Here is a 14,926-nt window from a genome sequence, read left to right on the forward strand (position 1 = left end):
CAATAAACCTGTTGGATTTAATTGATAGCTATAGGACACTATATCCAAAAAAATTCAGATACACATTCTTTTCCAGAATGCATGGGGCATTCTCTAGGATAGACCACACATTAAGTCACAAAACAAGCCTCAACAAATTCAAGAGGACTGAAATTACTTCAAGGATCTTTTCTGACCACAGTGGTATAGAACTAGAAATTACCACAGAAAGAAAAATTGGAAAATAACAAACAGATGGAGACTAAACAACATGCTACTAAAAAACCAATGGGCCAACAATGAAATCAAAGAAGAAATTAGAAAATGCCTTGAGGAAAAGAAAAATGAAAACACAATTTTACAAAATCTATAGTAAAAGTAGTTCTAAGAGGGAAGTTCATAACAATACAGGCCTTCCTCAGAAAAAAAAAGAAAAACAAAAAGAAAAATCTCAAATAAACAACCTAACTTAGAAAAAAGAACTAGCAAAAGAGCAAACAAAACCCAAAGTCAGTAGAAGGAATGAAGCAATAAAAATCAAAAATGAAATAAATAAATAACATTTTTTAAAAATAGAAAAAAAAATCAATAAAACTAACAGTTGAATTTTTGATAATATAAACAAATCAACAAACCTCTAGCCTGGCTCACTAAGAAAAGAGAGAAAACACAAACAAAATAAAAAATGAAACAGGAAAAATAACAACTGATACTATAGAAATACAAAAAAATTCATAAGAGAATATATGAACAATTATATGACAACCAATTGGACAACTGAGAAGAAATGGACAAATTCTAAAACATTCAGCATACCAAAATTGAGTCAAGATGAAACATAATTTGGACAGATCACTGGAAGTGCCATAGAATCTGTAATTTTAAACATTCCCTGCAAACAAAAGTCCAGGACAGGATTGCTTCACTGGAAAGTTCTACAAAACTTCAAAGAAGAATTTACACCTATCCTTCTCAAACTATTTCAAAAATTCAAGAGGAAGGAAAACTCTTAAACTCATTCTGTGAGGCCACCATCACCTTAATACCAAAACCAGAAAAAAACAATACAAAAAATGAAAACTATTGGTCAATATCTTTCATGAATATAGATGCAAAAATCCTCAGCAAAATATTAGCAAACCAAATCCAATAATGCTTAAAAAGGATCATAAACCATGATCAAGTTGGACTCATTCCACGGTCACAAGGATGGTTTGACATATGCAAATCAATCAATGTGATACATCACATTAACAAAAGGAAAGACAAAAACCACATGGTCATCTCAAAAGATGTGGAGAAAAACATTTGACAAAATTCAACATTCATTTATGATTAAAAACTCTCACCAACATGAGTATAGAGAACTTAATATAATCAACAGTGAACATCCGACTCATTGGAAAAGACCCTGATGCTGGGAAAGATTGAGGGAAGAAGGAGAAGAGGGCATCAGAGGATGAGATAGCTGGATGGCATCACCAATGCAATGGACATGAACTTGGGCAAACTCTGGAGATGCTGAGGGACAGGGAGGCCTATTGTGCTACAGTACACGGAGTCTCAAACAGTTGGACATGACTGGGTGACTGAACAACAACTTAGGCCATTTACAACAAACCCATAGCCAATATAATACTCAATGGTGAAAAGCTGAAAGCCTTCCTACTAAGTTCAGGAACAAAAGATGTCCACCCTACCTCTTCTATTCAGCTTAGTGCTGGAAGTCTTAGCCACAGCAATCAGACAAGAAAAGAAATAAAGGTATACAAACTGGAAGGGAAGAGGTCAAACTGTCACTGTTTGCAGATGACACGACACTCTGTATAGAGAACCCGAAAGTTTCCACCAAAAACTGTAAGAACAAATAAATGAAGTCAGCACCGAGAGAGGATACAGGATTAATATACAGAAATATGTTGCATTTCTTTACATTAATGATGAAACATCATAAAGAGAAAATTTTTTTAAATCCTGCTTAAAATCATGTCAAAAAAATAAAATACCTAGGAATAAACTTAACCAAGGGGGTGAAAGACCTATGCACTGAAAACTGTAAAGCACTGATAAAGGAAACTAAAAATTATTCAAAGAAATGGGACGCTATCCCATGCTCTTGGATTAGAAGAATTAATATTGTTAAAATGGGTATACTATTCAAAGCAATCTACAGATTTAATGCAATCTCTATCAGAACACCCATGACATCTTTCACAGAACTAAATAATCCTAAAATTTATATGAAACCACAAAAGACCCAGAATTGCCAAAGCAATTATTCACAATAGCTATAGAGTAGAAACAATCCGAATGTCTTTCAACTGATGAATGGAAAATGTTGTGTAATTAGATAGTGGTGATAGTGGTACACTTACACTAACAACCACAGAACTGTACACTTTAAAATGGTGAATGTTGTGGCATGTAAATTATTGAAATTTTTTAAAAGGGATACCCAAGAGCTTCAGCCAGTTCTTACTTTAACTCATTCCCACCTAGACATGTCAACTTCCAGAGATCAGGTCCTTGAAAATATGTGAATGCCTTAAAAAGTACCTACTTTCTGTCTCACCAGCTGCTGCCAGTTTTCAGACTCAAAGAATACTAGAGAGCTGTTGATTCTAGCCCCAAAATAACTTAATACCAGTGTTCCATTCAGAACTTTAAGACCTGTTGATTCCGTTCAAGTCTTTCATCTCAGTAATCCTCAGTCACTGGAAATATAAGCTTGGAAAATCTAGATCTAGAATACCCCACTGAGTGTTAACTCATTTACATTCTGAATTTGTACCAGTTACAATGACTTTTTAAGTACCAGAAATCTGTTTTAACAATATAGAGTTGTAACATCTTACATGTTTGGAGGAAGAGTGACTAGCATAGGGTTTTTCAAGTCAGAGGCTGAATAATACAGTCAAGGGCCAGCATCTTTCCATTCTTCTCCAGATTTCATCCCCAGGGATCATTTTCTCAGACTTGAGAACATCTAAAAGAAGAGGAACTATGTTTTCTTTTCTTTCTTTCTTTTTCTTTTTTTTTTTTAAGATTTAAGGAACCTTTTACAGAAGTTCTCAGTGGCTTTTCTTCACGTCTCATTGATCAAAATTGCAACACATTTCTGTGCCTTAAGAAGTCATAGGAAGAGGGACTGGAATTGTTGTGTTTTAGCTTAGCTCAATCAGGATGCATCTTTGAACTCAGGACAGATTCACCCGATTAGAACATGGTTAGGCAGAAAAGAGTAAACACCTGGACCTAAACAGGCCTATGTTAGCAAGAGAAAAACTAAAAATGAATTCAGGATAGGTATCCAAAAGTGCCTATTATGGGGATACAACGTCTATGATCCACTTATCATGCATTCTCATTAAGGTAAAACTTTCCAGTTTGACAAAGCCCTACCCATTGACACAAAAGTCGCAGTCAGTTTTTACACTGCCACGTATGAAATTATGGCTTGGCAAGCAATGCTCATCAGACATTTAGGGAAAATCTGAAACATGGAAATGAAAGATCATGATAAAGATTTCTGGTTTCAATCATGATATAACAACTGATACTGAACATAAGACCTTCCACAGTATAATAACTGTTTTTAGACACTGGTCAATAGGAAACATAGAATTCTGATTCCTAATAAAAGGGAAACAAATGAACAAGCTTGAGGATCACCACAGCTTTCTGTGTGTATGCACTTTTCAGACTACAGCACAGGGAAAGGCCAAACAAAGGATGGTGGTGTCACTGAGCTGAGGTGACGCAGATCAGATATCAGGGAGAAGAAAGCTGCACAAAGAATTGTGCACAGGCAAGGACTCCAGGAGACTAGGCGAAGAACAGCTATTAGAGAACTTCTAGGGAGCTATGATCTGAGCAATGACCAGAGATTGCATAGGGATGGGAGATGTTAGCGTTTCAACCAACCACAGTGTAGAAATCTCATTAACCATCCCAATAATTTAGTAGACACCCTAGAAAGTCTGAGTCTTAGTAGTAGGGAGAATCTAGCACTATAGCGGCATTATTCAACAGAAATACAAGATATCACAAACATAAAATTTCTACCTTTTTTCCAAGTAACCAGGAACATGGTGGACCTTTAGACAAAGTGTGCCTACCAAAAGCAACCTACCAACTTTCAAAATAAGAAGAGGGTCCTGCTTGGAGAAAGTGGCAAGGAGAAGGTCCCGTGATATTACCAGAATGTTGGTTTGGGCTTTGAGACACTGAAGGAGGCTATCGAAGGCACCTACATTGACAAGAAACGCCCTTTAACTGGTAACGTCTCCATCCAAGGGCAGATCCTGTCTGGGATGGTGACCAAGATAAAGATACAGGGGACCATTGTCACCTGGAGACTGCCTTCACTGCATCCAAAAGTACACCTGCTTCCAGAAATGCCACCAGAACATGTCTCTCTACCTTTCCCTCTGCTTCCGGGACATCTGGATCGGGGACTTTGTCACAGTGGGCAAGTGAGGGTCCCTTGCACTTGCAAGGGACAGTGAGCCTCAATGTGCTCAAGGTCACCAAGGCTGCTGGCACCAAGAAACAGTTCCAGAAGTTCTAAGACTGGATCCCTACTCACTGCCCCAAACAAAATTAAGTTATTTTCCCAGATAGGTAGATAAACAAAATTTCCTAGTAACCTCTTGAAAAAAGTAAAAATGAAGGCAATGGCACCCCACTCCAGTACTTTTGCCTAGAAAATCCCATGGACGGAGGAGCCTGGTATGCTGCAGTCCATGGGGTCTCTAGAGTCTGATACGACTGAGCGACTTCACTTTCACTTTTCACTTTTATGCATTGGAGAAGGAAATGGCAACCCACCCCAGCGTTCTTGCCTGGAGAATCCCGGGTACGGGGGAGCCTGGTGGGCTGCTGTCTATGGGGTCGCACAGAGTCGGACACGACTGAAGCAACTTAGCAGCAGCAGCCACAGCAGCAGTAACCTCTTGAAAAAAGTAAAAATGAACAGATAAAATTGTTAATAAAATATTTTACTTAACCCAGAATATCCCAAATATTGTCATTTTAACATGTACCCAACATAGAATATGAGATATTTTATGTTTTTTCATACTAAGCATTGAAATTCAGTGTTCGTGTTTCATTTACAGCACACTTCCGTTTGGACTAGTCACAGTTCAAGGGCTTAACAGCTAAACATAGCTAGTGAATTTCATATAGGACAGTGATGCCTTAGAGTGAAGGTTACTCTAGTTCTGTATAAAAAAGAGCTTAAAAACAAACCTTGAAAGTACCACACTGAAATGCAAGTAAATTGACTACCTGAACAACTATTAAAAAGTTAATTATTAAGAATACTCTATTAAGAAAGACAACAAAAGTTGCCCAAAGGAGAGTCTATGGCATCCAGCATAAGAAAAAAATTACTAGGCATGAGGAAAATTGGAAAATGTTACTCTTGACCAGGAGAAAAAACTTATGAACTCAGAAATGAGAGAGATGATGGAAATAGGGGATACAATTTTTCAAGCAGCTATTATAAATGTGTTACTTAAAGGAAAATATAAATATAATAAGGGAATAAACAGAAAATCTTAATAGAGAAATGGAAACTATAAAAAGAACCAAATGGAAATCTAGGACTGAAAAATATAGTATCTTAAATCCATTAAGCAGATGGGCTTGGCAAGAATTAGATACTATAGAATAAAAGTGAACTTAAAGGCAAAGCAACAGAAGCCATCCAAACTGAAGCAAAAGAGAAAAAAGCAAAAACAAAAAATAAAACCAGGGGCTTCCCTGGTGACTCAGTGATAAAGGGTCAGCCTGCCAATGCAGGAGACACGGGTTGGGCCCCTGGTCTGGGAGGACCCACATGCCTAGGAGCAACTAGGCCTGCGCACCACGAATGCTGAACCTGTGCTCTACAGCCTGGGAATTGCAACCACTGAGCCCACCGGCCACAACTGCAGAGTAGTCCCCACTCACCGCAAATAGAGAAAAGCCCATACAACAACAAAGACCGAGCACAGACAAAAATAAATAAACAAAGTTATTTTAAAAATAAATGAAACCAGAATCAACAAAGCCTCAGTGACTATGAGACAATGTTGAGTTGATTCAATGCCTGGTGAAGTCTGGCTCCCTGGTTCGTAGACAGTGGGCTTCTCTTTGTGCCCCCCCGTGGTGGAAGCGGGTAAAGGAGGTCTCTGGGATCTCTCATAAAAGTACTAATCCCATTCAAGAGGGCAGAACCCTCATAACCAAATCACCTCCCAGAAGCCCCACCTGCAAATACATATCATATAGGTTCCAACATATGAAGCTGGGAAACAAATGTCTTCTAAGCTAAATTATATATATATATATGTGTGTGTGTGTGTGTGTGTGTGTGTATCAAATCTGTGGGTCCTCTATTAGTTTTCAATATAACTATATTATATAGTTATTATTTCACGCGTTGGGCCCCTGGTCTGGGAGGGGGACAATATTATACAGTCATATTATTTCAATATAACTATATTCAATTATAAAAAAGGTCCTGTGACCACAAGTTTGAGACCCTCTGTCTAATCCTTTTCCATATTAAAATCTCACCCACAGAACAATCCTAGTTCAACTCTACCTACCTCTGCCTTCAACGCTAAAATAACCTTCATTCTTCAATAAGGAGTGGGAATCATTAATTGGAGAGATGGATAGAGAGAGCCATGAAGAAAACTGTCATTTGTCCTCCAGTATTTTATGTGGCTCTTATCTTTCTATTGTGAACCCTGGATACTGATTCCCATGTAGCCCTGGTCAATGAACAGTTGAAACTTCCATGTGGGCAATAATGCTCCTGATGTCTTGCCTGTGGGAACATTGCTTAGAGCCATATACATCTTTCCCAAAGTTCAGCCTAAATACTTGGATGCTACATAGAAATTATGGGGAATGTAAAGTTCTATCATTAAGGATCTAACGATTCTCCAGTTATAAAAAGAGATAATAATATATTGTAATATAAAACGTAACAAGATGTTGTTGGACAGAGCTAAAATAGGTAAAGGATTACAGAAGAGAACGTGGCAAGAGAGTCACATTTAATTTCAAGAAAGGCACTCTTCAAGAGAACAAAAGAGGAGAGCGTAGCAAGATTGCTGATGAAGTAGGTTTAAAATAAAAAGATCCTTTGCTCCATGAGCTAGTGTCTAGGCTAGTGCATCAAAATTTCTTGTGAGAATTATTTTTTTGATATGCTTTAATTATACTGATTTCATTAAAGTCACCAATGGCTAAAATCAATGGTCTAATTTAAGACCTTGTACTCCTTGATCTTTATTCAGCAGTTTCATATACCTGACCAAACTTTTGTAACACTTTCTTCTCTTCTTATTTCCATGTGATTATTTCTAATGCATTTTCTCCTTATTCTATCTTTCTTTTGTAGTTTCCTTTACAGAATTTCCAACCCTTGTTTCCTATAACACCCTTGTTTGTTATAAACAAAACCACCAAATATTAGTATCCCTCTAGGTTGTGTTCAGTTTTTTTTTAATACTTTTCTCTCAACTACTTCATTCTTAGCCTCTACCACACCCAAGCCTAATAACTCTCATGTCTCTATCTCCAGATCCATATTTCTAACTTACTACTAGATATCTCTGCCTGGATGCCATGTAGGCATCTCAGACTTAAAATGCTCAAAGCTTATCTTCCCCTGCACCTCCTCCAAGACCTCTTCCTCCTCCTTTATTTGCTATCTCAGGGAGTGGTACTACTATCAACCCAGAAATCCAAGCCAGAAAGCTGGCTTGGAGTGTCATCTTCAACTCCTCCCTCTTCACAGATACTGGACCATTACATGTGTGCATCCTAAGTTGCTCCAGTCTTGTCCCACTCTTTGCAACCCTATGGACCGTGGCCAGCCAGGCTCCTCTGTCCATGGGATTCTCCAGGCAAGAATACGGGAGTGGGTTGCCATGCCCTCCTCCAGGGGATCTTCCGGACCCGAGGATTGAATCCATGTCTCCTGTGGCTCCTGTATTGCACTCAGATTCTTTACCACTGAGCCACTAGGGAATCATAATGGACCATTAAGTTCTCTGAATTTTAAATTAGAAATGTTTCTGCAATCCAATCTCTTCTCTCTAGTCCCCCAAAAGCCTTCACATAAGTTCTCATCAATATTGTTATCAACAATAACATCTTAGCAAGTCTCCCCAACCAGCAGGCTATGCCATTTCCAATACTTTCTTTAGAATATAAGCCATCAGACTTAGAGATATCACTACTGATAAAAGTTTAAAAATGGTTTGGAGAACTGACATAGTAAAGGCTGCCTTTAAAAAAATTTTTGTCTGGGCACAAGAAATCACTCTCCACTCTGTTAGCTCACAATAATAATTTTAGAAGACTGTCCAACTTCAAAATCTGCATACTCTCAGAAAACAGTTCTTTAAATGTATTTGAATTTTTAAATAAAATGAAGGGATTTACTTGAAGGGAATCACTGCTCTAGAATCTAAACTGCCATCAGAGTGATCTTTTACAAATGACCATGTTTTCCTAGGTTGAAGACATCTGTAAGTATTACATAAATATATACATTTATCCACATCATCTATATGAATATCATTTTACTGGCTTTTAATGGCTATACAGTTTTTTAAAAATATTTATTTTGGGGATGTATTGGATCTTAGTTGTGGAGAAGGCAATGGCAACCCACTCCAGTATTCTTGCCTAGAGAACCCCATGGACAGAGGAGCCTGGTGGGCTGCTGTCCATAGGATTGTGCAGGGTCAGACACGACCAAAGTGACTTAGCATGCATGCATGCATGGGTCTTATTTGTGCTACACTGGACTTGTGGCGGGCACGTGGACTTCTTTCTAGTTGTGGCACGGGCTTAATTGCCCTACCAAACGTGGGATCTTATTTCCCTGACCAGGGCTTGAACCCAAGTCCCCTGCATTGCAAGGTGGATTCTTAACCACTGGGCCACCAGGGAGGTCCCAGCTACACAGTATTGTTCATTGTGTTTGCGTGCTATGGACATGCCTGTGGTAGTTTATTTTAGGCATTTTAAAAAATATTAATTTTAAATAGTCCATGTCACATATCACCTTGAAGCCTTACAATAAAAGCCATACTCTTTAGGGTAGGGTAGAAAGCCATTTATGATATGGTCTCAATTTACCTACCCCTCAGCAAGAACTTCCCTTTAACATGCCACTGTAAACTGAAAAATAATGCACAATCTAAAAGCACAGAGTTATATTTTATTCAGCAGATGTATTTAGGACTTCAAGCCTGGCAGACAGCCTTTCATATAAACACTGAGAAAACTGTTCCAAAGAGTAAGAGGGGGAAGCCAGGATATAGGGGTTTCTGCAGCACCACCACATAGTCAGAATAGAAGGCTGCTATTAATAAAAGAAAACTAGATATCCCAAGTTAAGGAATTTAGCACCTTTCTATGTATTGGACGATGTACAGTCTGGGATCACTGAAATCATTCCTTTGATATGCACCGCAGCTACCTGGGCCCCGTATCTTGCGTTTCCTCATCAGGAGTGTCCTTAGCATTGTTAGGGGTGACTGCAGTCTGATGGCTGCTAGATGGCAGGAATTCCTCAGAGCTCACCATCAGGGGTGATCACAATCACTGATAACTTTGACATCCTTTGTTTACTGCCTATTTATGGCAGGAAATATTTTATTTCTCACCACATTCTTTCACGCCTTTATGCCAGTGGCTCTCAGTCAGAAGCAATTCCCTACCACCTGCTCTCCTTCTCCAATATGGTCTGAATCATATTCCCTCCAATTCACATGTTGAAGCCCCACTCCCAAATGTGATTGAATTGATAACTATATCTGTATCTATACCATATTATCTATATATTTAAAAACTTATAAAGCACTTTTCATGAAGATATGAAAAAAATCCTCAGTATTTCCCTTAATACCAAGCAAACAAACTTTCCCATTTTTTTCTTAATATATTTCTTATTAACCCATTGCCAAAGGTCACCTAATATGTGTGTGCCTGAAAATATTTAGGCCATCATGGATTCCATACAAATAGAAAAGTTTCAAGACCATGGCTTATTAACCTTGGCTAATACATATCACTGTTGTGTCAGATATTCTATCATAAGTGCTTTCTCTCTATTTTGAGATTTAATTTCCATATCCTATGATGTGGCACTATTCCTGCCCTCATTTTACAAATAAGGAAACTGAAATTTGGAGAGATCAAGTTTTTGTCCTAAGCCATATCATTAACAATGACTTCAAAGAAAAGAAGGTGGGGGCTAATTATGTCCTCCATTTTGGAATAAGGTTTTCTCACAAAAAATACATTTTCTGGACAAAATAATAAATATTTTATTGCAATAAATTGATTTTACAGTAGGGAAAGTATCTCGCTAAGGGAAAAAATCTTATTTTTGCTTGCTTATCTAGTTAACCATCTGAGACAAAATGACTTCAAATAATTAGCTAAAAAAAATATCCTAGTCTGTGCTGGTTTTGAGATCTACAGTTTTGGTTTCTTCTCTTTTTTAAAGAATTTTTTTTTGATGTGAACTATTTTTAAGTCTTTACTAAATTTGTTACAATATCATTTCTGTTTTATGTGATGGTTTCTTGACTGCAAGGCATGTGGGACCTTAGCTTGCAGACCACGGATTAAACCCACACCCCCTGCATTGGAAGATGAAGTCAACCACTGGACTGCCAGGGAAGCGCCTACAAATGCTCTTAAGTTCTTTTTCATTTTTTAAGTTTCTGAAAGTGAAAGTTGCTCAGTTCTATCTGACTCTTTGGGACCCCATGGGCTATGCCGTCCATGGAATTCTCCAGGCCAGAATACTGGAGTGGAGAGCCTTTCCCTTCTCCAGGGGAATCTTCCCAACCCAGGGATCGAACCCAGGTCTCCCACATTGCAGGCAGATTCTTTACCAGCTGAGCCACAAGGGAAGCCCAATAAAACTGGAATGGGTAGCTTATCCCTTTTCCAGGGGAGCTTCTAGACCCAGGAATTGAACTGGGGTCTCCTGCGTTGCAGGCGCATTTTTTACCAACTGAGCTATCAGAGAATTGGAGAATAACTGCTTACAATGTTGTGTTCGTTTCTGTTATACATTATGAATCAGTCATATATATATAAAAGATCTTCACAACCCAGAAAATCATGATGGTATGATCACTCACCTAGAGCCAGACATCCTGAAATGCGAAGTCAAGTGGGCCTTAGGAAGCATCACTACGAACAAAGCTAGTGGAGATGATGGAATTCCAGTTGAGCTATTTCAAATCCTAAAAGATGATGCTGTGAAAGTGCTGCACTCAGTATGCCAGCAAATTTGGAAAACTCAGCAGTGGCCACAGGACTGGAAAAGGTCAGTTTTCACTCCAATCCCAAAGAAAGGCAATGCCAAAGAATGATCAAACTACTGCACAATTGCACTCATCTCACATGCTAGTAAAGTAGTGCTCAAAATTCTCCAAGCCAGACTTCAACAGTATGTGAACCATGAACTTCCAGATGTTCAACCTTGTTTTAGAAAAGGCAGAGGAACCAGGGATCAAATTGCTAACATCCGTTGGATTATCAAAAAAGCAAGAGAGTTCCAGAAAAACATCTATTTCTGCTTTATTGACTATGCCAAAACCTTTGACTGTGTGGATAACAACCAACTGTGGAAAATTCTGAAAGAGATGGGAATACCAGACCACCTGACCTGCCTCTTGAGAAATCTGTATGCAGGTCAGGAAGCAACAGTTAGAACTGGACATGAAACAACAGACTGGTTCCAGATAAAGAAAGGAGTATGTCAAGGCCATATATTGGCACCATGCTTATTTAACTTACATGCAGAGTACATCATGAGAAACACTGGGCTAGATGACACACAAGCTGGAATCAAGATTGCCGGGAGAAATATCAATAACCTCAGATATGTGGATGACACCGCCCTTATGGCAGAAAACAAAGAGGAACTAAAAAGCAACTTGATGAAAGTGAAAATGGAGAGTGAAAAAGTGGGCTTAAAGCTCAGCATTAAGAAAACTAAGATCATGGCATCTGGTCCCATCATTTCATGGCAAATAGATGGGGAAACAATGGAAACAGTGAGAGACTTTATTTTGGGGGGCTCCAAAATCACTGCAGATGGTGACTGTAGACATGAAATTAAGACACTTGCTCCTTGGAAGAAGTTATGACCAATCTAGACAGCATAGTAAAAAGCAGAGACATTACTTTGCCAACAAAGGATATCTAGTCAAGGCTATGGTTTTTCCAGTGGTCATGTATGGATGTGAGAGTTGGACTATAAAGAAAGCTGAGCTCCGAAGAATTGATGCTTTTGAACTGTGGTATTAGAGAAGACTCTTGAGAGTCTCTTGGACTGCACGGAGATCCAACCAGTCCATCCTGAAGGAAATCAGTCTTGAATATTCATCGGAAGGACTGATGTTAAAGCTGAAACTCCAATCCTTTGGCCACCTGATGCAAAGAATCAACTCATTTGAAAAGACCCTGATGCTGGGAAAGATTGAAGGTGGGAGGAGAAGGGGACGACAGAGGATGAGATGGTTGGATGGTATCACTGACTCAATGGACATGAGTTTGGGTGCATTCCCGGAGCTGGTGATGGACAGGGAGGCCAGCGTGCTGCTGTCCATGGGGTCACAGAGTTAGACATGATTGGACGACTGAACTGAACTGATATGTCTGTCTCATTGAATGCAAACCTTTATTGAGAGTATTGATTTTCACTTTGTAGCTTCCACCAAGAAAAATTAATGCTAATGTACAATCAATACATATCTATTGGACTGATTTGAAATTTCAATGGGAAAGTTAGAATACAGAATTACTAAATTTCTGGTGCTTAGTAACTTGGGTTTGGATTCTAAGCCTATTTACTTCCTGTATGACCTGGTGCAAGTTACCAAAACTATAGCTCTTATTTTCCCAACTCAAAAATGGATTAAGTAAGACAATAAATGTAAAGTACAGGGTACTTCTTAAGTGCTATTTATATAATGAGTCTACTGGGTCCCTACAATGCTTTAGTTAGAGGTAGGTGCTGGTAAGAAAAATACAAAACAGGCAATGTTCTTGTCTTCACGGAGTTTGAAACAGTTGGAGAGACACATAAAAAACAAATAATGACATAAAGCAATTACAAACTGCCATGAAACAAAGTTAAGAATCAGATATGCAGATGACACCACCCTTATGGCAGAAAGTGAAGAGGAACTAAAAAGCCTCTTGATGAAAGTGAAAGTGGAGAGTGAAAAAGTTGGCTTAAAGCTCAGCATTCAGAAAACGAAGATCATGGCATCTGGTCCCATCTCTTCATGGGAAATAGATGGGGAAACAGTGGAAACAGTGTCAGACTTTATTTTTCTGGGCTCCAAAATCAGTGCAGATGGTGACTGCAGCCATGAAATTAAAAGACGCTTACTCCTTGGAAGGAAAGTTATGACCAACCTAGACAGCATATTGAAAAGCAGAGACATTACTTTGCCAACAAAGATCCGGCTAGTCAAGGCTATGGTTTTTCCTGTGGTAATGTATGGATGTGAGAGTTGGACTGTGAAGAAAGCCGAGCCCCGAAGAATTGATGCTTTTGAACTGTGGTGTTGGAGAAGACTCTTGAGAGTCCCTTGGACTGCACGGAGATCAGCCCTGGGTGATCTTTGGAAGGAATGATGCTAAAGCTGAAACTCCAGGACTTTGGCCACCTCATGCGAAGAGTTGACTCATTGGAAAATACTCTGATGCTGGGAGGGATTGGGGGCAGGAGGAAAAGGGGACGACAGAGGATGAGATGGCTGGATGGCATCACCGACTCGATGGAGGTGGGTTTGAGTGAACTCCGGGAGTTGGTGATGGACAGGGAGGCCTGGCGTGCTGCGATTCATGGGGTCGCAAAGAGTCGGACACGACTGAGCGACTGAACTGAACTCGGACTGATTTAGATTGCTGAGGAGGGATCTCTGAGGGAATGGCACTTAAGCTTGAAACTTGAAGGATGAAGAGATTCTCTGTTTTCCTCTCGTTCCTCAACTCTCTTTAGACTGGCTTCCATCTCTCTACCTAAATAGCTGTTGCTAAGGTTACCAGTGGCTACCACGCTACTATATACATCTGATGTTTTTCACGATCTTACTTCTTAGCAGCACTCAACGCAGTTAGTCACTCCCTCCTTGAGACGCTGTCTTCCTTTAGCTTCTCTGTGAATAAACGTCTTATCTCTGACTGCTTCAGTCAGGGCCTTTGTAGGTACATCTTCTTAACAACCTGGACAGCCTCGCCGTGAGCTGTAATAGTGAATAAAAACGCAGTCCTTTCGAGTTATAAAAAAAGACTGGTGCGCAGTATAAAACCACGAATCTAAAAGTTTTCGGTTTCAGTCGAGGGGCCTCTCTCCCGCGGGAGGAATATCTGTCCACAAGTCAGGCGCGGGCTTTCAACCTGACACTAAGCAGGCAAGTTTGCCCGAAGCGAGGGAAGAGGGAAAAGTCTGGTTTCGCCAGGTGTTCCGCGTCTCCTTGCCGCTTGCGCCGGCTTGCGGTGAGCCCGGCCCCTCCCCGCGGGTTGCCCTTACAGTCGAGTCCTCCGTAGTCCCAGCATTCCCCGCGCCTCTACCATAGAGAGCAACTTCCGGCGTCGCTGGTGTAGGTGGGTGAAGAAGGAGCGGGCCCTCGCTCTTCTGTTTCAGTGCCTCGCGCTCTCTCGGGCAACATGGCGGGTGTGGAGGAGGCAGCGTCCTGCGGGAGCCACCTGAATGGCGACCTGGATCCAGACGAAAGAGAGGAGGGAGCTGCCTCTACGGCTGAGGAAGCGGCCAAGAAAAAAAAACGGAAGAAGAAGAAGAGTAAAGGGGCTGCCACAGGTAAGGGGAGTTTTATGTTTTCCTAGTCTCCGCCGGGATGGCCGAACCGCTCGACTCGGGCTTGGCGTTGGTGAC

General features: G+C 40.0%; 2 protein-coding genes and 1 pseudogene across 3 annotated transcripts in view; 2 read left to right on the top strand and 1 right to left on the bottom strand.

Moving 5' to 3' along the window:
* Positions 1 to 14,540, bottom strand: part of LOC139183070 (uncharacterized) — a 58,456-nt gene extending 43,916 nt beyond the window's left edge. The window contains exon 1 of one of the 2 annotated variants that reach the window (XM_070788974.1): positions 14,126 to 14,540. The gene's annotated coding sequence lies outside the window, so the exon portion shown is untranslated. Of the gene's footprint in view, positions 1 to 2,539; positions 4,758 to 14,125 lie in introns of those variants that run through there. The other variant, XM_070788975.1, reaches the window with a different exon arrangement.
* On the top strand, positions 4,068 to 4,549 carry LOC109558671 (small ribosomal subunit protein uS17-like; annotated as a pseudogene).
* Positions 14,541 to 14,624: 84 nt separating the features above from the next.
* METAP2 (methionyl aminopeptidase 2) overlaps positions 14,625 to 14,926 on the top strand; it is a 30,751-nt gene continuing 30,449 nt past the window's right edge. Inside the window, exon 1 of the mRNA XM_019960375.2 lies at positions 14,625 to 14,851. Coding sequence (XP_019815934.1) covers positions 14,701 to 14,851 — 151 coding nt within the window. The 5' untranslated portion in view covers positions 14,625 to 14,700. The remainder of the gene's footprint in view (positions 14,852 to 14,926) is intronic.

This window comes from Bos indicus, chromosome 5 (genome assembly GCF_029378745.1).
Source record: "Bos indicus isolate NIAB-ARS_2022 breed Sahiwal x Tharparkar chromosome 5, NIAB-ARS_B.indTharparkar_mat_pri_1.0, whole genome shotgun sequence".
In the NCBI taxonomy this organism is placed as follows: Eukaryota; Metazoa; Chordata; class Mammalia; order Artiodactyla; family Bovidae; genus Bos; species Bos indicus.